Here is a 22,448-nt window from a genome sequence, read left to right as displayed (position 1 = left end):
AACTTACTCCATCTTAATTCTTCCTGAGGACTTCACGTGTGCTCGTGTGCTCCGTCACTTCAGTCATGACCAACTCTCTGTGACCCTATAGACTGTAGCCCACCAAGCTCCTTTGTCCGTGGGGTTCTCCAGGCAAGAATACTGGAGTGGGTTGCCATGCCCTTCTCCAGGGGATCTTCCTGACTCAGGGATCGAACCCGGGTCTCCTGCATTGCAGGCAGATTCTTTACCGCTGATCCACCAGGGAAACCCAAGGACTTCATCCCTCATGTCAGATGATGGGCGCCTGTGCCATTCTACCTCCAAGGCAGTTGTCCCAGGATACTGAAAGGGTGCAGATGGAGAGACCCTTGTAGTTGTTGAGTCTGAGGTCCAGGATTCTGGAAATGTCCAGGGATGGCTGCTCTGGTGCATGTGTGGGCAGAGAGCCCAAGTGGACATCACCTTCCTTTATTCCTTTTTGGCCTGGCTCTTTGCGTTCAGAGGTCAAGATGTACTAGTAACCCACAGTTTCTCAATCCAACCCCATCTGGCGTTCCTTTAAGAGTCTGGAAAGGTGAGAAGGAGGGGGCATAAGGGGCGTCTCTTTAGAAGTCTGGACAATCTGATCCTGTATTCCTGAGCAGTTGTCATTTTATGTCCTCTTTTGGTTTGGTGGGAAGCTGGGAGAGGGAAGATGACTGATAATTGTTTTATTTCCCTTTGAGTTGATGGAGCATGGGAGCAGGAAGGGAGGGAGTCCCACATGGCGTGCTGGGGACCCCAGGAGAGACAAACTCAGGAGGCCACTACTCTTTATTGAGGTACAGTTGATTTACAATGTTGTGTTAGTTTCAGGTGTGCAGCAAGGTGATTCACTTATATGTATATATCCTTTTTCAGATTCTTTTCCACTATAGGTTATTATGAGATATCAAATATAGTTTCTTGTGCTATATAGTAGGACCTTGTTGTTTATCTGTTTTATTTATAGTAGTGTGTATCTGCTAATTCCAAACTCTGAATTTATCCCTCCTTCCCACCTTTCCCCTTCAGTTCAGTTCAGTCGCTCAGTCATGTCTGACTCTTTGCGACCCCATGAATCGCAGCACGCCAGGCCTCCCTGTGCATCACCAACTCCCGGAGTATACCTAAACTCACGTCCATCGAGTCGGTGATGCCATCCAGCCATCTCATCCTCTGTCATCCCCTTCTCCTCCTGCCCCCAATCCCTCCCAGCATCAGAGTCTTTTCCAATGAGTCAACTCTTCGCATGAGGTGGCCAAAGTATTGGAGTTTCAGCTTCAGCATCAGTCCTTCCAATGAACACTCAGGACTGATCTCCTTTAGAATGGACTGGTTGGATCTCCTTGCAATCCAAAGAACTCTCAAGAGTCTTCTCCAACACCACAGTTCAAAAGTATCAATTCTTCGGTGCTCAGCTTTCTTCACAGTCCAACTCTCACATCCATACATGACCACTGGAAAAACCATAGCCTTGACTAGACGGACCTTTGTTGGCAAAGTGGTGTCTCTGCTTTTGAATATGCTATCTAGGTTGGTCATAACTTTCCTTCCGAGGAGTAAGCGTCTTTTAATTTCATGGCTGCAGTCACTGTAACCATAAATTTGTTTTTTATGTCTGTGAGTCTGTTTTTGTTTTGTAAATAAATTAATTTGTGTTATTAATGTTAGATTCCACATATAATTGATATCATTTGATATTTGTCTTGGTGTGACTTTCTTCTCTTAGGGTGGTAATCTTGACGTCCATCCATGTTGCTGCAAATGGCATTCTTTCTTTTTTATGGATGAGTAATATTCCATTGTGTGTGTGTGTGTGTGTGTGTGTCTCCGTCTACTTTATCCATTCATCTGTTGATGGACATTTGTTTCCATGTCTTGGCTATTGTAAACAGTGCAGCCATGAATACGTGCTGCCTGTATCTTTTCAAATTAGAGTTCTCTTTAGAAGGCCGCTTTTAAGCCATGTACAGCTGCTGTAAGTTTTCTGGGACCTGGCAGGAGTTGGGGGAGCATCAGCAGCTACAGACACAGCATCAGCCTCAGTCAGGTTGGGCTCACTGAGTAAGGGTGGGGAGTGGATATGGTGTCATCACTGAAAGCAGGGGGTCTGGAGCCCAGACGTTCCGGACCAAGTCTTAGCTGTCCACTGCTTGACAGAGGTGGGGTCTTGGTCAAAGTCTTTAACCTCTGGGTGCCTCAGTTTTTCCTTTTATAAAAAAGAGGATAAAGTTACCTACCTCGTTTGGATATTTTGACGATGAAATGAGTTAATACATACAGTGTTAATCTGCTATGCAACGATCGCGTATGACAGTGGCTGGCGCTTGGTCACTGCTGAGTGAATGTTAGGTGCTGCTGCTGTGATTTGGTCCACCTGCCCGTGGGCAGCAACTGTCCTGCTGCCGGGAGAGGCCTCTCAGTGTCCAGATTTTCTCCGTCTCTGAAGGTCCCTTTCCTTCTTGGAGGAGCCTCCCTGCCCATCCGATTTGAAGTAGCCATTCTTGTCACAGCCCCTTTCTCTCCACCGTCAGAGCACTTTTCATAGTTATTACCCCTGAGACTCTGTGCCGCCCGCTGAAGCGCTCTCCTTCCCGCAGCCTGTGGGCACCGTCCTGGCGGTCTGCGGGTTCGCCAGGGCCTGCGGGGCCTTGTGTGTGGACTCATTAGAGTGTGGGGTGAGCGACTTCACGACGCCGCCTTCTTCCTCAGTGCCCATCACTTTGCTTTGCTGGCCCACATGCTTGGCAACTTGCTTGCTTGGTTCCAGGGGCTTCCCACCAGTGAGGTGTAGCCAGTGGCCAAGAACTCCTGCTGAGGAGTCGGACAAACTATGGTTCCAGTCTTGGCTGACTGCCTGCTGACCGTGTGATGGAGGGAAAGTTATCTATACCTGCTGAGCCTCAACTTCCTCAGCTGTCAGTGGCGAGAATGCTCCTTAGGGGAAAGCTCTGGTGGAAAGGTGAAATCTAACGCCTTTTAGGTTCTTAGTACAGCCTGGCATGTTCACTTAGCATGTACCACTGAAGGTGACTGGCATCCTCCTGTTCCTAATGTCATTGCAGTGCTGGTAATAACTGCCTCAAAATTTCCCTGCCCCCACCTGCAGTAGAATATCATTTGTATCAGCTGGGATCACAGAGGGGAAATGTTAATTAATGATTTGGTTGAACTCCAAGGAATCGTTCAGGGCCTCAGATTGTTTACCTTTGAAAAGAGAGGGTGGCAGGTGTGTGGGTACGCGCTTTTTTAATAGTGTTCATGCACTTGTAGGTAGGGCTTCCCCTGTGGCTCAGCTGGTAAAGAATCTGCCTGCAATGTGGGACACCTGGGATTGATGCCTGGGTTGGGAAGGTCCCCTGGAGACGGGAAAGGCTACCCACTCCAGTATTCTGGCCTGGAGAATTCCAGGGACTGTATAGTCCATGGGGTCACAAAGAGTCGGACACGACTGAGTGACTTTAACATGCATTGGTAGGTAACTGCAGGTTCAGGGAATTGACAATTGTGTCCATTTAGAAGGTGAGCTTCAGCTAGTACAGGAGGGCTGTGCAGGTAGGCTGGGGATTCAGGAGCAGAGCTGCCAGCACCTGAGGGCTCAGGTTTCTGTTTTCAACAGGTGCAAGGAGTCAGGGACAGTGGAGGAGGCTGGGGGATCTTCAGGGAAAGAGATTTTCCAGAGAGAATGTTGCAGTCATTTAACACTCAAGTCCTAAATAACGTGGGCTTTTGTTATCCACAGAACAGATTAGCTTTCTGGTTGTATTTGAGGCTTTCCTGAGAAGAAGAGGAAAAGAGGGTCAGAAAACCTGTACGGGGATGTAAAGAAGGAGATTAGGTCCCAGAAGATGGTGCATTCAAAGTCTCAGGGGGTGTCTGGGGGCCAGATTTCCTATGAGCGCCTCGTGGGCATTTTGGGCTTTTAGAAAAAGCAGTTGCTTCTCTAAACCTGGGGAAAAAAAACTGGTTTTTTTTTTTTTTTTTTTTTACAAAGTGTGTAAACTGTGGAACTCTTGTCACCTGAAGCTTTGTACTTCTCAGAGCAGTTCCACTCATCTTGAAGTGCTTTGTGATTGATGTTCAAGACACTTTACTTTCTCATCACACCTCATTCCTTTTAATTCTCCCAACAACCTTGCGGGAAGCTCTTCTTATTTCTATTTCCGTTTAACGGATGGGGACAGGGAGGCACAGAGAGGTTAGGCAACTTGCCCAGGGTCACGTATATACAAAGTGGAAGAGCCAATAGTTTTTTTCCTGCACATCAGGCTAGTAATGATCCCGCTAATACTGCTCATTGTTGGTACTGGGTTAAGGTAAGTAGAAATGACTTTCAAGTCACCCAGTAGCTTTCTGGATAGGACCAGAGGTGGAAGCAGTGGCCTTTCTGTCCCCCATAAATTAGCCAACTGTGACTGAATCCTCCAGTAACCAGGAGGGAAGGAAACCAGCTGCTCTCCCAGTGTGGCCGCAAGTAGGCGTGTAGACACTGCACCCTTGCTCACTAAAGGCTTCTTGAGCCTCTCTCCTCTGCACGGCATCTCCTCTACTCAGAAGGACTTACCTAAGAGGTGGACTCTCCTAGGGAGGAGTTGAATACCCCCAGGATGTCTATTCTGCTGGGTGGGGACACATTGTCTTTAGCTACTACCCAGGTTTGCATTCACAGGAGGATATGCAAGGTGAAGTGACCTTTACCCTGGAATGCTAAACACCTTATTTGTATATTCTCCACGGTTGCCCTAGGTGGTGGGTGCTGTTATTTCCCTCTTGCTAGGCAAGTCATCTGAGGCCCAAAGAGATTTAGTAACTTGATCAAGAACACATAACTCCTTAGAAGCTTTAAACCAGATAGTCTTGCTCCATAGCCTGTATTCTTAAGTACTATACTAAGCTCATCTGATGAGTGTGAGCCATCCATTCATCCACCCATTTATTCCTGAACTCACCTCTCTACCTGCCCTTTCACCCATCCCCCATCCCCCATCCATCTAGTCATTTGTCCATTTATATATCTTTCCATCACCTGCCCATCTCACTATCCTCCCATCTGTCTATCTATCCATCCATCCATCCATCCATCCACTCATCCATCCCACTATCCACCCATCCATTCATTCATTCAAGCATCCATTTTTCCATCCATCCCATTATCCACCCATCTGTTCATTCATCCATTCAACCATCCATCCATCCATCCATCCATCCATCCACCTACCTACCAACCATTGTATTGGCTGTTTGTCTAGCATGGTTTTTCTGCTTCATCCTGGGGAAGAAGTTTCTCCATCCTGGAGGTCAAGCATATGCTTTCTGAAGCTGGAGACCTCCATGCCCACACAAATGCCTTAACTCATAGCCCTTAGACATATCTGGGCTTCCTCCTGACACCCCTAGGCTGGCCTTCTCCAGAATGCTGCTCTTTCCAGCAGTGCCATTCTGCTTGTGCACTTTCCTCCCTCTGTAAACTTGCAGAGGATTTCCCCTTCAAAGTCCTACAAATGTGTAAAGCTGCAGGCTCCTCCACAAACACTCCCAACTTTCTGCAACATTATCACAAATGAATACCCAGCTAGCCCCATTCCTTGACTCAGAGATTGAAAGTTTGATTAGTTTGGCATGATTTTACTTTTTCAAGCTATTATAGAGTTTGTGTGATACTTCTAAAAATTATATAATCAATCCAAAACAGATGTTCACAGCGCATTTTAGAAGGAAACAAATTTTAATAGAAATAGGCCAATTTGATTTGAGATGAATCAATTAAGGAAACAATTTAAATTGTCTATGAAGAAGCAGTATTATAAAGAGGCAATATGGTCTAGCTATTAAGATATTTATTAAGTGCAAAGCAATGAAAGTCATTTAATTATTTTGCATAGCTTCTGTTACACCCAGATATTGGGAAACAATCTCACTTTTCAGAAATTTTCACTTCTTATTATGGAAAATTTTAAACATAAAAATTCTAATATGCAAACATAAACAGTTGAAAATGAACCCACATTTACCTATTACCCATCTTTAACAGTTACCAGCTCTAAGTGTAACCACTTTCCCCCTCTCATATTGTTGGGTTTTTTTTCCTATGAGTTCCGAGAGCACACCCTCACTTATTACTTTCTTTGGGTCAAAGTTCCATCCTATAAAATTACATTGACATTGAAATATAATAAACATTTGAATGTAATAATTTACTTTTCCTTTGAAATTTAGCTCTTTTTGGTAGAGCAATGGAAAATTTTTTTTTTTTAGTTAAAAAATTTCAAACCTATAAAGTTGAGAGAATAATAAATAAACCCTCGTATACCCTTCACCTCGTTCACCAGTTATGAGCCTTGGGACTGGCGTTTTGTAAGTGTGCTTTCCCATGATAATACTTGAAGACAGAGATTCCCTTACCTTTGATGGTAAATAGAGAGAGTAGTACATGACTTGAAAACCAGATCTACGTTCGGATCTCACCTCCACCATCCCTAGCCCTGTGTTGCAGGCCGGTTGCCTCATACTTAATTCCTCATCTATCAAATGGAGCAGTAATAATGTACATTCTGGGGGGTTATGCAAGGTACATACCGTCACTTTGCTTGGCAGTTGTACCTGTTATGTTGCAGCTAGGGGAGCCAGCTAGGGGGACATTGGGTGTCACTGACTCCAGGCAGTTTTGGTCAATGTGGAAGATTTTTATAGTTGAGAGATTTGGTACGGCCTAGTGAGTAAGAAGATAAATCTGGGCTGAGAGTGGTTCATATTCCCAGTTCTGCTCTTACCAGCTTGGAACTTAGTTGACTGACTTAATCTCTCAGCCCCATTTTCCTCTCTGTAAAGTGGGGATAGGAGGAACACCTACAGCATTGGGTTATTGTTCGGAGAAAATGAAATGAAAGCATCCATGCCCAGCAGTTAGCAGCGTCTGCCTCCTCGCACATGCCCAGCAAACATTACTAATCATTAGTATTATGATAAGTAAGGACACATTAGCAGAGTGAGTGGAAAACCCACACCAAATTGGTCTTTAAAAGTCTGATTCCAGTTGTGTGCCACGAAAAGAATAAAGACCTTCCGTGAATGCTCACAAGGCGATTTTGAGCTAGGGTAAGCCTTGGGGACTTCCTGGGTGGTCCAGTGGTTAAGACTTTGCCTTCCAATTCAGGGGGTGCATGTTCGATCCCTGCCTGGGAGTTGAGATCTCACATGTCTCAGGGCCAAAAAACCCGAAAACGTAAAACAGAAGCAGTATTGTAACAAATTCAATGAAGATTTAAAAATGGTCCACACCCAATCTTTAAAAAAGAAAAAGAGCAAGCCTTGGACAGACAGGTAGAGGCAACCAGCCAGGCGTGGCATCATGCAGTTGTCATGGGAAACAACCGCACGTGTGCCTTTGGTTCCCTTCAGCGATCTCCTGAAATGAACCAGCCTTCTTGAAGGCTCCTGGGAGGGTCAGCCTCCTGGCCCCCCTAGCCAGGATGGACACCTCTGTCCTTGTGTTGTTCTTGTGACCTAGCAATGATTTGATTTTTTTTTTTTTCCTTCTCTCTCTCTCTTTCCTGATTCTCCTCCCGCATCCCAGGTCGAAAGGATTGTAGACAAGAGGAAGAACAAGAAGGGAAAATGGGAGTACCTGATCCGGTGGAAAGGCTACGGGAGCACGGAGGACACTTGGGAGCCCGAGCACCACCTGCTGCACTGTGAGGAGTTCATCGATGAGTTCAACGGGCTGCACCTGGCCAAGGACAAGAGGCTCAAGTCGGGGAAGCAGCCCGGCGCCTCCAAGCTCCTGCGGGACGGCCGAGGACCCTCGGTCGAGAAGCTCCCCCACAGGCCCTCGGACGCCGGCAAGAGCAAAGGGACTTCCCACAAACGGAAGCGGGTCAACCCTTCCCTGTCCAAGCCCAAGAAAGGCTATTCAGCCAAGCCCCCAGCGAGCGGGGACCGGGCCGCCAAGACGGTGTCTTACAGGACTACCCCCAGTGGCCTGCAAATCATGCCACTGAAAAAGGCACAGAATGGCATGGAGAATGGGGATGCTGGCTCCGAGAAGGACGAGAGGCCCTTTGGAGACGGGTCCCACCAGCCTGACCTGGATCTGAACGACGTGGGCGAGCAGGACCTGGGCGACTGCGATGGGAGCCCCGCGGTGCTGGCGGAGAACGGGCTGGGTATGTGGCTGCTCCTCCTCTCTGATGGGACTTTGCGGGCAGCCTGGGGAAACACAGGACCCCTGCCCTGGCTATCTTACCTGGGGCCCTGCAGGCTCAATCCCTTGCCCTTCCCGGACGCCTATGTAGGTGGGGGAGGCCAAGCCACTGACGCTCCGGCCAAGGCCAGTCCCAGGTCCAGCATCCCCAGCTGCCCTCGGGGACACCCGAGGCCATGGTAACTGCTCTGGAGGCCCTGCCCTGAGGGCAGCTCAGAGTCCCTAACCCCCAGAACCTGAGATTCATTTACCCCAGGGCCAGTGTCTCTCTGGGGCTCACATGCCTCCCAGGGCCCTTGCTTTCAATCTCATTGTGAACCCAGCACCATAGCCCAGAGAGGTGGAGTCTGGGCCAGGGGCTGCTCCTCCTTCTCAGACCCAGTTTGGACTTGGAATTCCCCAAACTGGCCCTTCAGCTGGAACTCCCTGCCCCCATCTCTCGCTAATATGCATGATCAGCTCCCCGGTCTGTATTAGGTCCCAGAGGCTGCCTGGACCCCTGCCTAGGCTCCTTTGGCTTGGTGCCTTCTTGCCCTTCTTGGTGCCTGACTTGCCTCTTGCAAGTCACCCAGCAAAGATGCTGGAATCCCCCCTCCCTCTGACCAAGGCCCCATAGGCACAACTGGGGAAAGAGGAGACAATGACCCAGGTTTTTCAAGCTCTCGAGTCTGACATTCCCCCAGTAATCAGATGGTTTCCCAACTGAGTCCTCAGTGGCCATGTCTTCCAGGTGAGCTGTCTGCACTTGTTACCTGCCTTGCTTCATTTCTCAGATATCTGTGTGTCCACGTGGTGAATTTTTGTCTTTAGCCACCAGGACTCCAGGCCTTAGGACGTCAGGAAATCCTGCAACGGGTGTGGACAACCTGCGCCCAACACAGTAGGGCCCTCTGATGCCCCGGGTGGAACTGGAGTGCGGGTGGGCAGAGGGTGTCAGGAGGCAGGTGGGATAGGCTGGGAGAGTTCCCAGAAGGATGTGGTGACAAGGCACGTTACGGGGATAGTGATGTCAGAGTTCAGGACGCTCAGGGTGTTCGTGGCTGGGAAGAGCGTCCTCAGGGACTCTCCGCAGGGGGGAATCCAAGCAATCCGCTTTTGAGGTCCCTGTTTGTCCAGAGAGAGGAATTTCACCCAAACAGGATTGATTTAGCAGTCTCTGCCCCAGATTGACTCACGTTTCCGTCTGGGGATCCCTGATGCTGACATGACTCTGTCTGCTAGCATATGGAAAAGCTGTTTGTTTTAAAAAATCCATCTCTCGGGGAGGAGTGGGCTCGTGTGAATGAGGCCTGGCACAAACACCGGTGTTTGACGTTCCCGTGACAGTCGCCAGCAGTGGAGGGATTCCCCGTCTCGGGCAGGGGAGCCTTGGCGGCTCCTCGGCTGGAGGCCCAGGGGCTTGGCAGTGACTGCCGGCGCCCTGGCTGGTAGCGGCACCCCGCCCCCCCGCCCCCCTGCCCTGCTCAGGAGGGGGCCGCCCTGAGAGCAGGGTAGGGGGGCAGCGTCAGGGAGGGCTGTATACTGACTCCAGCCGCCAGACCACAAGGTGGAGGGACTCCAGGCCTGTGGAGGTTGTGATAAAGGCTTGCTTCTCCTTCAGCACCCCTTTCCAGAGGCGACGTGGCTGCCAGCTGTATGCACTCCGTCCTCGGGTCTGGTTGATACCACTTGATTCAGGATGGGGCACGGTACCCCGCCACCGGGGGAGACAGACGAGGACAAGCCTGCCGGCCCTACTGGTGGCCTCGTTGATGCTGAGTGCCTCTCTGGGCCTTTCTTGTTTCTGATCCCTTCTTGGCCTTATTTATTCCCAGTGTTGAACATTCTGTACTCCACTCGGGCCCATGCCTGCATAGAGAGGAGGAAGTCACTTGCCTTTCTCTTGTTTGGTTTTGAGTGTTCCCAAAAGGTCCTTTGGCTTGATCGCATCCTATAATATTGATGTCCTTCGGGTTCACGTAAGGCTGGGGCAGTGGTCCTCAAAGTCACGTGTGTAAGATTCCCTGGCACTTTCTTAAAAGGCAGGTCCCATAGAGTCTGATTTCCTAAGTCTGGGGTGGAGCCCAGAAGGTGGGTCTTTAACAAGCACCTCCTGGTGGCTCTCCTGCATTTTGGGGACCTGCTTTGTGGTAAAATGGGGTGGCAGTTATGTTTCACATCAGCTGTCAATTTACTTTTTGTTCTTCACAAGAGTTGGTCACTGTGCTAGGTGCTTGGAGGTTAGGGCTGTGCCTTTTGAAACTTAGAGCCTGCTCTCCAGTAAGTTGAAACTGGGTATCTCTAGGTCGTTGTTGAGAAGACTCCTGAGGCTGACATGCTGGTAGGAATAGCACGTTTGTTACATAGATGGTGTGCCTTTCTGTACCTGGGTTGATATCTCCAGTGGTCAGTGGGGTGATAAATGCCCAAGCCCTGGTCAGCTGTTAACACTCTAGTTAGAGATAGCATCATATCCAGGTTTTGGAGTAACTGGGAAGAGGAAAAGACTGAGAATCCTCACCAGAGAGAGAGAGAGAAATTGCGAGGTTTGGAGTTCTTGAAGAAGACCCGAGACAGGAGGTTGTGTGGTTCCAGAACTTTCCAGCCAGGGGTCAGAGGTATAGTCAAGCAAAACATGAGTCCACTTATGTTTTCAGGCAGAGGGAAGCCTTGGTACAGCCAGTGTCCATGCCCACATGGACCCTGAATGTTCTTCTTCCTCCTCTTCCCCAGCCCCGCCTTCTCTGACCACATCCACCACTGACCCAGAACCCCAGGGGCACAAAGAGGGGGCAACAGGGTTTTCAGCACAGAGGGGCCTCATATTTGCCTGGCAGAAGATGGGGAGATCCTGGCCATGCTTTCCCAGCATTTGTTTTGGGGGAGGGCTGTTGCTTTTTATATGATTTCAACTTCTCTTTGGTGAATTAAGGTTTTGCATACAGAAAAGCAACTTATGTAACACGTTACTCATTTACTGCTGACTTCCCCGATCTGAGCTGTGGGAACAAGTGCTAAATTGGGGCTCTAGCGGGTGGTGCTTTGGTTTCAGACAGCATTTTCCCCAGCAATGTTTGTGAAGTACATGCAGGGGCCCAGGACAGCTTTTGCTTCTGATTTTTTTCCCGTAATGACAAATGGCTCTGTGGTCCAGATACCATCTGCCTCAGTGTCCCTTTGGGAGCTTGTTAAAAATGGTCTCTACGCCCATCAATGAATCTCAGGGGGCGGAGTGTGGATTGTGTCTTTTAAATGCTGCATTTTCACAGCCATGGTGTATACAGCAGTTCTCACAGAAGCGTTTGGTTGTAGTGATGAATGGTTCATAGTCCACGTCCTTTGTTGGTAGATTCAGAATTACTCCTTGAATTTTAAGCTTGTAAGTAGGAATGTGATTTAGTTCTTTAAAGGTTTAAAACCTGAAATAACGTCTCCTTCTTGCTCATACACTCTTTACCAGGCATCTCTCTCTCTCTTTTTCACTCTTTTTTCTCCTAAAACAAACCTGTTTCATCCATACGGAAAAGCTGTTGGATTAGTGAACTCCCCCTGTAGTCTGGTCCAGAATTAGTTAGCACAGTTTCATCAAAATACGCCAAAGCATCAATTGTGTCAGATTCTTTGAGACCCCGTGGACTATAGCCTACCAGGCTCCTCCTCCTTGCCAGGTTTTTCCAGGCAGGAATACTGGAGTGGGTAGCAATCCCCTTCTTCAGGGGATCTTCCTGACCCAGGGATTGAACCCCAGTCTCCTGCATTGCAGGCAGATTCTTTACCACCTAAGCCACCAGGGAAGCCCAAAGCATTAATACTTGACAGATTCAGATGAGCCTGTAACCTGTGGACACATCCCTGACTCTGAGCCCGAAGCACAGCACACAGGTGCCTGGTGTTCCCCGAATTTCCGTGAAGCCAGTGAGTTTTCACTGTTGATGCTGACCCCATGGCCCCGTGTTCACGTTTCTCTGAATTTTGGGGATCACCGTCCTCGCTTCCTGATGACTGTCTTCTGTAGCACAGGCGCTGCGTCTCAGATGCCGCCTGATTCAGTGTTTGCAGAACTGTTCCCATCATTGAATGAGTCATCCCACACAAACGCACAACATTTGCCGTCTCTTCTCCATTGATCTTGTAAAATTATCTCAGCTTTCACTTCTACCGTGTTTGTTTATCTCTCCCTACTCACTCTCTCACCACGATTATCGTTTTTCCTTTTATTGATCCTCGTGGAGTGACTGTGCTTTAAAAGCACTTCAGAACTAAACTCGAACAGAGGAAGTGCCCGGTGACTTTCAAGAACCCTGGGCTCTCAGGTGTGGAGCTGGCATCGGGATCCACTGGCTGCTGCTATTGCTGCTAAGTCGCTTCAGTCGTGTCCGACTCTCTGCGACCCCATAGACAGCAGCCCACCAGGCTCCCCTGTCCCTGGGATTCTCCAGGCAAGAACACTGGAGTGGGTTGCCATTTCCTTCTCCAGTGCAGGAAAGTGAAAAGTGAAAGTGAAGTCGCTCAGTCTTGTCTGACTCCTAGTGACCCCATGGGCTGCAGCCTACCAGGCTCGTCCGTCCATGGGATTTTCCAGGCAAGAGTACTGGAGTGGGGTGCCATTGCCTTCTCTGAAAATCCACTGGAGGGCGTATTAAAACACGATTACGGCACCTACCCCTACTGACGTAGCCGCTGTGGCAGAGAGCCTGAGACTCTGCATTTCTAGCAAGTTCACAGATCCTGTGGCTGGCTCAGGGACCCTGCTTTCAGAACCACCGGTCTGAACGAGTAAGCACCGAGACGACTGGGAACGCCAGCTGGTGGTACCGGGAAGCTGAAGCGCTTTTGCTCTGGACCTCGAGTTTGCCTTCGTGAGAATTCATAAGGTGAAAGTTTGTGGAACAAAGTTGTTGAGTCGAAAGTCTTACCATGTGGGAACTTCCCTGTCTGGCCTCGGAGTGTACGAAGTCCTTTCTGTGGTCCTCACAGCAGCCCTGAGTGGCAGCTGTGGTTAATCTACCCATTTTTCGGAGGAGGAGACTGAGGTTACAAGTGCTCAGGTTGGCACTAGGAGAGAAATCCAAGCAGGCCGACTCCAGAGCTAGTCCCTAGATCACCGCTCAACTGGCTCCCAGGCAGTACAAGGCAGTTCCTGGTCACTGATAAAAATACGCTCTGACGGGGGGCCCTGGAATGTTGGTGGGGCAGAAGCCACTTGGACTCATCCTTGTTGTTTACTCATGGATGGATGTAATCCTTCTAAGCCTAAGAAACTGAGGTTAACTATGTGCCATTCAACTTGAAGAGCTTCCCTGGTAGTTCAGCTGTGAAGAGTCCACCGGGCAACACCTGAGCCGTGGGTTTGATCGCTGAGTCGAGAAGATCCCCTGGAGAAGGAAATGGCAACCCACTTTGATATTCTTGCCTGGGAAAGCCGGTGGACAGAGGAGCCTGATGGGCTACAGTGCATGGGGTCTGCATAGAATTGGACACGATTTAGCAACTAAATGGCAGGAGCAAGTGGTCAATTTCTTTAAAAAGATACAACTTAAGCAAACAGACTCACAGATGACTAGAAAACCTGAATAAGGGGAATGACTTTTAAATTCCAGTATTAAATCAGTCATTCCACGTCCCTCACAAAAAGAGAGAAGAAGGCACACAGGACTCAGGTGGTTTTACAGGCAAGCCTACAATGGCACCCCACTCCAGTACTCTTGCCTGGAAAATCCCATGGATGGAGGAGCCTGGTGGGCTGCGGTCCATGGGGTTTCGAAGAGTCGGACACGACTGAGTGACTTCACTTTCACTTTTCACTTCCATGCATTGGAGAAGGAAATGGCAACCCACTCCAGTGTTCTTGCCTGGAGAATCCCAGGGACAGGGGAGCCTGGTGGGTTGCCGTCTACGGGGTCGCACAGAGTCGGTCATGACTGGAGTGACTGAGCAGCAGCAGCAGCAGCAGCAGCAGCTTCCCAATATTCTACAACAGAAGCATCTCTCTCATACCCAAATGGTTGCAGAGAAAACAGAAAAATAGGAAACACCCCAGCTCCTTTGATGAGGCCGGCATAACCTGGGTTTCCAAAGGGACAAGGAAGGGAGGAACAAGGAAAAGTAGAGGCCAGTTTCACTTAAGGATATAGTGATAAAGTCCTGAATAACGCCCCCACCCTGGGCTTGTCACGGTTCCCTGATACTTCCTCAAAGTTGTGACTGTTCCAGAAAGTCCTCACTCCATGCTCTGAACTCGACCCCAGTTCATGACCTTTAGAATCACCACCGCTTCTGGAGGTGCCCAGCTTGTCCCGAGATCCTGAGTGTCAGAGGCAGAGGCCCCGAGCCATCTCAGTGAATCACAGGAAGTCCGAAGAGGGTGTCCACACGGGGCCTCTTGTGAAGGCAGGTATCCGTTTTCCTGGGCACAGCTGTTCCTTTAACATACTTCAGACACCCACTCCCAGGCCAGCAGACTTTGACCAGCCTTGTTGTTTTTACAAAAGTGGGTCATTTTCCAGACATATAGCAGCCACTAGAGCCTAAGGGATTCTTACGTTTTGTCTTTCAAAGCGTGGCAAGTGAGCGACTTGTGCGAATGAATGAACTTAAAACCCTTTTATGGGTAATGTGTGCAGACCCGTCCAACTTGGCCACTGCCTCTGAGTGGAAAGTGCCTGACTGTGATGGAAAATCTGACTGTCGGCTTGACCCACGGCAGATCCAAGGGGGAAATCGACTCTCCCGGTTGGCTCCCCAATCCCGGGTTTGATTTTGGCATCCAGAGGAGGCCGATGGAATCTTGACCACTGTCAAGACTTGGAAATCGACTAATCACTTTCACTGCCAGCTCAGATGTTTTCCTCTCTCAACCACCTCAAAAAAGAGTCCTTAGAATTGTTTCCGAGTCCTATTTATCAGTGGTGAACCAAAGAGGGTGGGGTGGGGTGGGGACTGGAAGTCCCCTGCTGCCCCGCCAGGCACAAGCTGTGAGGGGTACCTTGTTGGCAAAGGGTCTCAAAACAGTGGTAAAATTTGGTTTGCAGATGTTGGTGAAAAGCTAGTAGACCCCCAGGGACCAGGGCTGCAGCTCCACCCATCCCCCCAGCTGGCCCTACAAAGACCATCCTGATGATGCAGTGCTGGGCTCCACGGTAGTAGAAGCCTTACTGTTTGTGTTTGATGAGTGCCTGTCATTTAATCCCCTCATTGGCTCCCTGACTTAGCAACTGGACAACATAGCAACATAACAAGCTTAGCTATCATCAGCCTTGCTTATAGATGGGGAAACTGAGGCTTGGAGGGGTGCAGACATGGAGTGCCAATGGGAGGGGCTGGGTGGGGCCTTAGTGCCAGGTCTGGCAATGCTGAAGTCCTCAGAGGTCTGTGACCCATTTTTACAAAAAGGCATTACAGGGATTTAGGTTCAAACCAGCAAGCTTCCCCAGGGTCTTAGGGCAGTGTTCTGGCCAGCATCCCTGGGCCTTCCTATGAGACATCTTCAGTGGTTCCAAAGATGCTGGCTCAGCATTCCAGGGGGATGGAATTGTCAGTCCTGCATGAGGATTTTCCACTAGGCTTAATTTTTTTTAAATTTTATTGGAGTATAGTTGATTTGCCGTGTTGTGTTAGTATCAGGTATACAGCACAGTAATTCAGTTATACATATATTTATTCTTTTTCAGGTTCTTTTCCCATATAGGTTTTTACAGAATATTGAATAGAGCTCCCCGTGCTATACAGCGGGTCCTTGTTGGTTATCTGTTTTATATATAGTACTGTGTGTTTGTTAATCCCAGGCTCCTAATTTATTATTTCCCTCCACATTTCCCCTTTGGTAACCATGAGTTTGTCTTTGAACTCTCTAAGTCTGTTTCTGTTTTGTAAATAAGTTCATTTATGTCTTTTTTTTTTTTAAACCTCTATTCTTTATAGTAAAAGACACACACATACATACTCACAGCTCTTCTAGGGAATTCCCTTAATTATCAAAGTTCATTTCAGGGCTAGAAGAATTGGCATAAAATGAAAGTTAACAGTGTCCATCAGCTGATGAAAGGGTAAACAAAACTTTTTATGTTCAGACAATGAAATGTTATTCAGTCATAAAAGGGAATGAAGTGCTGACATGGTTACAAGGTGGATGACTCTTGAGAACACGAGGCTGAGTGAGAGAAGCCGGTCCCAGAAGATGACTTACTGTAGGACTATTTGCTAGGTCCAGAACAGGCAAATCTATACAGACAGAAAGCAAATTAGTGGTTGCCAGAGGCTGAGGAAATGAAAGGGAGGGGAAATGCCTGCCAATGGGTACAGGGCTTCTTTTGGGGGCGATCCACATGTTCTCGAATTCGATTGAAATGATGGTTGTGCAACTCAGCAAGTGAACTTAGGAATCACTAAATTGTATACTTTGGATGGGTGAATTTTATAGTATGTAAATGATATCTCAAAACAGCTAGTGCTGACCACGTGCCTGGGAGCCCTGAGTGCTGTCTGCAGAGACATGCCCCTTTGCCACCCCAGGAAACTGGGGCTAAAGCGCAGCTCTCAGGCATGTCCAGGTGGAGCTGCAGCACAGCCACAGCGCGACTCCCAGACCCCAGACCCCACCTACGAAATGCAGGTGCTCTTAGTGGAGCAACAGCCCGAATGATTTTCCTGTGGCTGCTGTAACACGCTGAGTGGTTTAAAGCAACACACATTTACACTCTTGGAGTCCTGGACGTCTGAAGTCTACAGGGAACTGGCAGGGCTGTGTTCCTAGGGGGCTCTCGGGGAGGACCGGTTTTCTTGTCTTCTTCGGTTTCCAGAGGTCGCCCGCATTCCTTGGCCCGTGGCCCTGCATCTCCCTGCTTCCACCATCTCATCTCCTTCTCTGCCTCTCCTGCCTCTCTCTCAAGGACCCTTGTGGTGATATCAGGGCTGTCCTGTGTGATCTAGCATGGCCTCCTCTGACAAAGCTCCTTTTGCAACATCAGGTCGCGTATCCCAGGGTTCTGGGCATGAGGATGGGGACATCTTTGGGGGTGCATTATCCAGCAGACCACTCCCACATAGCAGAGTCAGGAGGGAAGACAGTCCAGACACATGGGTTTATATTCCTGTATGGGCAGAAGCCAGCTAGTAACAAGGAGGCATGGCTTTTGTCCTCTGGGTTAGACAATACGTGTAAATGGAATCATCTGTTTGGTGTGGACTTGTGAACAACTGGCAGGCCTTGAACTTGGCTTAAGTTTCCTTGTTGATTTTAGAGATAGAAGGCCAGCACTTTCCAAATTCCACGACACCTTTCCACGTGGCAAATCTCACATCCGCGTTTATTGGAGAGGAGCTGACTCAAGCCCTCTAAAGGCTGGAGCCTTACTAGTGATAATGATAACAGCAATGGCATCAATAACAGACACTGAAGACGTCCTTGCTATGGTTGGGTATGGCGCTAAGGACTGTACGTGCAATAGCTCAGCCAATCCTGACAACTCTGTGGAGCAGGGTGTCTTTTTCATCTCTAGTTTACAGGTGAGGAAACTGAGCCTTTAAGAAGTTAGGACTCCCCAGAGGGTAACATGCCAGAGTCAGAATTCTGACCCCCGCTTTTTGCTTTTTTTTGTTTTTAAACATTTATTTATTTGGCTGCTTTGGGTTTTAGCTGCGGTGCACGGAGTCTTTTAATTGTGGCCTGTGAACTCTTGGCTGCAGCATGTGGGATCTAGTTCCCCGACTGCAGACTGAGCCGGGGAGCCCTGCCTTGGAGTGTGTGATCTTAGTCACCGGACTGCCAGGGAAGTCCCCTGACCAGCTTTTTACTTTTGAGATTCAGGGCTTTTAAAAACTTCTCTGTCACACTGTCTTGCTGTGTGATATCTAACTTTCTTTGCAGACCCTAATCACACAGTGGGAAAAAGCCTGTTCTGCTCGTGTGTGTATGTGTGTGTGCACGCATGTACACACCCGTGTGTATCTATATTTGTGTCTGTGTGTATGGAAAACATTTTGTATGACAACATTTGCATCTTGATTTTTCTGCTCAACATAGCATATGCCTATTTCCATATTGGGCAGGTCTTCATGTTTATAATTTTAGTCATGCCATTTTATATATATAAGAAAACATACATTTGACCTAGTTTCCTGTCGCTAGACACAGGTTGGGTCTAAACTTCCATGGAATCGTAGAGAGTCAGACATGACTGAGCAACTGAACTGAAAACTTCTTTGGTTTTGTCTTGCGTTATTTCTGAATTGCTTTCTTAGAATAAATTCCCAGAGGCGTTTATTCTAGGATTGTACTGGCGATTTTGCCCCTCTCCCCAGCAAACAAAGTAACGAACGAGGTGATGAGTTTTACTTTTGCCATTGTCTTGTCAGCATTATTTGTGGGAACAAAAAAGAGGAACTTCAGTGTCTCTCTGATTTGCATTTCTTAACTCATCACTGAGGCTGAGTCTTTTCTGCACATGCTCATCGAGTCTTTGGGCTTGTCTGCTCTTGTCTTTGAACCTGGGGAGAAGGTAGACTCATACAGAGGGGTGGCAGGCTGGGGAGGAGGTGGGCTTGTGTTGAGGGGAAGACTCAGGGAGACTTCTGAAGGCTGGCAGGGCCAGGGCAGGAGATGCCGGGGTACTCGGGGACCCAACCCTAGTTATGATTACAGGACCAGTTGCTTTGGGGGGGCGGTCATGAATGGAAGGACTGATCCTACTTTTCTGATTTAGGGTTTCCTGATGACTTTCTGATCTTGTATTATGGATGAGCTGTCAGAAAAGACCGAAATAGCAAAATCTCCTCCCGGCTTATATGTCAGCAGTAAAAGTGAGAAGGGAATTGTGACCACCCTCCGCTGTGGTCACACGTCCACTTCTGGCTGCCCGGCCAGCACCCTCCCCAGTGCACTCAGCCCAGATGCCCAGTCTCAGGTGGCCTCCCGCAGTTCTGACTCAGTTCCGGGCCCCCCCACCCTCTGGTTTCCATGGCTGGGCAGGGCTGCTCTCCTTGGTCCTTGGCACCTGCGAGTCCTGAGCTGTAAAGGCTTTTGGGGGGTGGCCCCCATCTCAGCCACCCCCTCTCAGGCACTTGGTGGAAACTTTAGGGCATGACCTCAGCCCTGCCTTGTCCCATTTCCCGTCCACGTGGTGAAAAGCTGTATCCACTCTTGTCCCTTCTTGCTCTTTTTCTTGTGAGTTTTATTTATACCTTTTAGAAAATTGATTCCTTCATACTGTTTCAGGGTGGTTTTCATGAGAGAAATGGTCTGGGATGGAGGCCTGTCTAACTGCAGTCCCCAAAATGTCCCCTGCCTTTCGTGCCCCCAGACTTCTTTCCTTCCTTCCTCCTTCCCTCCCTTCCTTCTTAAAGTTAAAAAGTAATTTAGTTCAAAAAATTGAAACACTATGGAAAGTGTAAGCTTTTTAAACATTCAAGTTCCCTCCGTTTTTCCCCCTGAATCCTATTTTGAGGTGACTGATGTTCACATTTCCCTATGGCTCATTCAGGACTACTCTCTCAGCTTATGCAACTTGTATATATATTTATGTATATTTATTACACATTATATGTTGCATGTGTAAAAACGTTCTGTTTGCTCAAAGATCTGTTGAAGGGATGATGAACAAGGATAGTCCCACCTCTGTGGGCGTGCGCACATGTAAGAAACCGGGGCCTCACTGAGAAGGTGGCATCTGGGTAGAGACTGGAGGTGGTGAGAACACTGTGTTTTAAATCTGAAACTCCATCTGTGTCAGGGGAGTAGATGTGCCCCCCCTTTCTGGCTGCCCGGGCTCTCACGGCTTGCAGGGACTTAGCTGGCCTCTCTGATGGGCGTCCAGGCGGCTTCCCGAGACACACACCCTCGCCAGCTCTGGCTGTTGCCAGTCTTTGTCACGCTTTCCCAAGCTCTGCGGTTCTGATTTTAGTGCTGGTGAGCGTCTTCTCACGTTCCCAACACTTGTGCGTCCTCCCCTGGGAGGGGCCTGAGCCTCGTCATGCCAAGCAGAGCAGGGGATGATGCTCAGTAGGGTGGGTGGACCAGGCATTCGGCCACGTGGCTTCAGGCAAATCGCTCAGCTTCTCTGGGCCAGAGGCTTCATTCATAAAATGTAGATGTAATCATGCCTCATGGGGTTGTTCTAAAGAATAAGGGAATTCATTCACAGAAAGCCTTTAGAATATTAGGTGGCACATAGTAGACATTTGATAAATATTAGCTATGTTATTTCAATCCTCTGCCCATTTCTCTTGCATGCGTGCATGCTGAATTGCTTCAGTCGTGTTTGACTCTTTCCCAACCCAGGGATCGCACCCAAGTCTCTTGCATCTCTTGCATCGCAGATGGATTCTTTACCCACTGAGCCACCTGGGAAGCTTTTTTTTGTTTGTTTTTAGAGCATTTTATATATTGTATACTCTAATCCCTTGTTATATTTGTTAACTGTACTCACTGAGTGACTGCTGTGTACCAGGAACTGTCGAGTGGCAGTCCCTCATAGCATGATGGAGAGAGACGCAGAAGACATTGAGGGAATTACAAGCAGGGGTGCCAAGGCCAGCCTGGGAAAGGAGTTAGGAGAGGGCTTCTTGGAGGAGTTGACACGCAAACTGAGTCTGATAGAATGAGGCGGAATGAGCAAGGAAAAAGGCAGGGCTGGTGGGAGAAGATGACAGCACCCCCAGAAGCACAAAGCCAAGGATCGGCGTGTGGGCACACAACACCACATCACAAAGAACATTCTGGACAACCCTGCAGGGAAGGCTGAAGCTGCAGGGTTGGCTTAAGAGCCAGGTGGCTTGGAGCCTGCAGTGGGAGGGCATCTGGGAGTCTTTCTGGAAGGAACGGAGGCATCCCTCTGTGCAGCCCACACTCCGCAGACCTGCAAAGCCTCCCCGGTCAGACCTGCCTTGCCTCCTTCCCCACGAGGTCTCTGTGTGCTGTGTACGCATGGGCACCCTCCCTGCCAGCCCTCAGGTGGGTGTTTAACCCACCTGCTCATGCTTCGTGGCTCTGCTCAACAGCAGCCCTCCCTCAGAAGCTCCCCCTGACTCCGCGGGTAGGTGAGCCTCCCTTCTGCTTGCACACCTAGACCCGAGTTTCCTCACTGACAGCACGGACCTCGGCTTGTCGCGGTCACAGCCCGACTTCTCAGAAAGCCTCTGCCTCCCTCCCTGGGTTGTCAGCTCCAGAGAGCACCGATGGGCTCTGGTTTTGCTCCCACTTGTAGATCCAGCACCTAGCACTGCTCAGCACCGAGGAAGTGCTTCAGAAATACCTGCCGAATGAGGGAGTGAATGAACTAATGGAGCAGAGAGAAGCAGGGAGCCTCTTCTGCTTGGAGCCGTGGGCTCTGAGCCCTGTGAATCTTCGCATGTCTGTCAGGCGCCCCCATCCCTCGTCTCAGCAGCACCTCCCATCCTGGGCTGTCTCCATTTCTCAACATTGTGCTCCTGCAGCGTGGCCCAGAGGACCGCTGATGTTTGGTCAGGGCTCTCTTCATCAGCTGAAGGGTTCCCTTTCAGCATCTTGCCTGACAGTTGTTCGCATCACCACCCGCCAACAGCCCTGCTGGCTGCACTTCTTTCTCCGCCCTTAATATTCACGTAGACGCCCAGCTCTTATTGAAGCCGCAGGGCTGAGACCCCGCCCGTCCCCCGTCCAGGGCTCTGCGTGTTCTTTTACAGCAGAGTGCATTTCATTCGAGTCACGTGTTCCGTGTCACGTGTAGTCCTTCGCTGTGGCAGAGAAAATGCAAGCAGACTTCTTAATGTAAGTCCTGTTTCCAGAAAGGACTTTGGGATTTCTCCTTTAAACTTGCTGTGAATTCTGGAGGCAGCAGTGGTGAGGAAGAGACTAGAACGAGTGAGCAGGGGCTTTGGAGGCACAGGGTCCATGAGTTCAAGTGCAAACTGCCTCTTGTCGAGCCAGTGACTCTAGGCGGGTGCTTGCAGCTTTGGAGCCTTGGCGGTCTTCCCCTCTGTCCCGGGGCGATGACAGAACCCCCTGCAGAGGGTTAGGTGATGGGCCCGCACGCTCAGTGCCGTGGGTGTTGATTTCTCTTCTCCCCTTTCTCAGACGGCATGGCCTCCGGTGGGGTTTCTTCCTCTGCTCGGAGGCACGCTTTCCTCCCTGCCGCCACGTGCCCTGCTGCTCGCTCACTGATGCTAGGATCTTCATGGCTATTCCATTCACATCAAACAGCAGGCAAACTCAAGAGGCCCTATTTCTGAGTGGTGGGATGACTGGCCCGTCACTTGTGTCCTCAGAGTTGGTAGTCAGAGTCAACCCTTCCGC

General features: G+C 49.3%; 1 protein-coding gene across 1 annotated transcript in view; it reads left to right on the top strand.

Annotated features, from left to right (window-relative positions):
- CDYL2 (chromodomain Y like 2) overlaps window positions 1–22,448 on the top strand; it is a 169,977-nt gene that overhangs the window by 103,796 nt on the left and 43,733 nt on the right. Inside the window, 1 exon segment of the mRNA NM_001163785.1 lies at window positions 7,577–8,165. Within this exon segment, the coding sequence (NP_001157257.1) occupies window positions 7,577–8,165 (589 nt within the window).

Source organism: Bos taurus, chromosome 18 (assembly GCF_002263795.3).
Source record: "Bos taurus isolate L1 Dominette 01449 registration number 42190680 breed Hereford chromosome 18, ARS-UCD2.0, whole genome shotgun sequence".
Lineage (NCBI taxonomy): Eukaryota > Metazoa > Chordata > Mammalia > Artiodactyla > Bovidae > Bos > Bos taurus.
The sequence above is the reverse complement of the archived record's forward strand: the minus strand, read 5'-3'. Positions and strand labels throughout refer to the sequence as shown.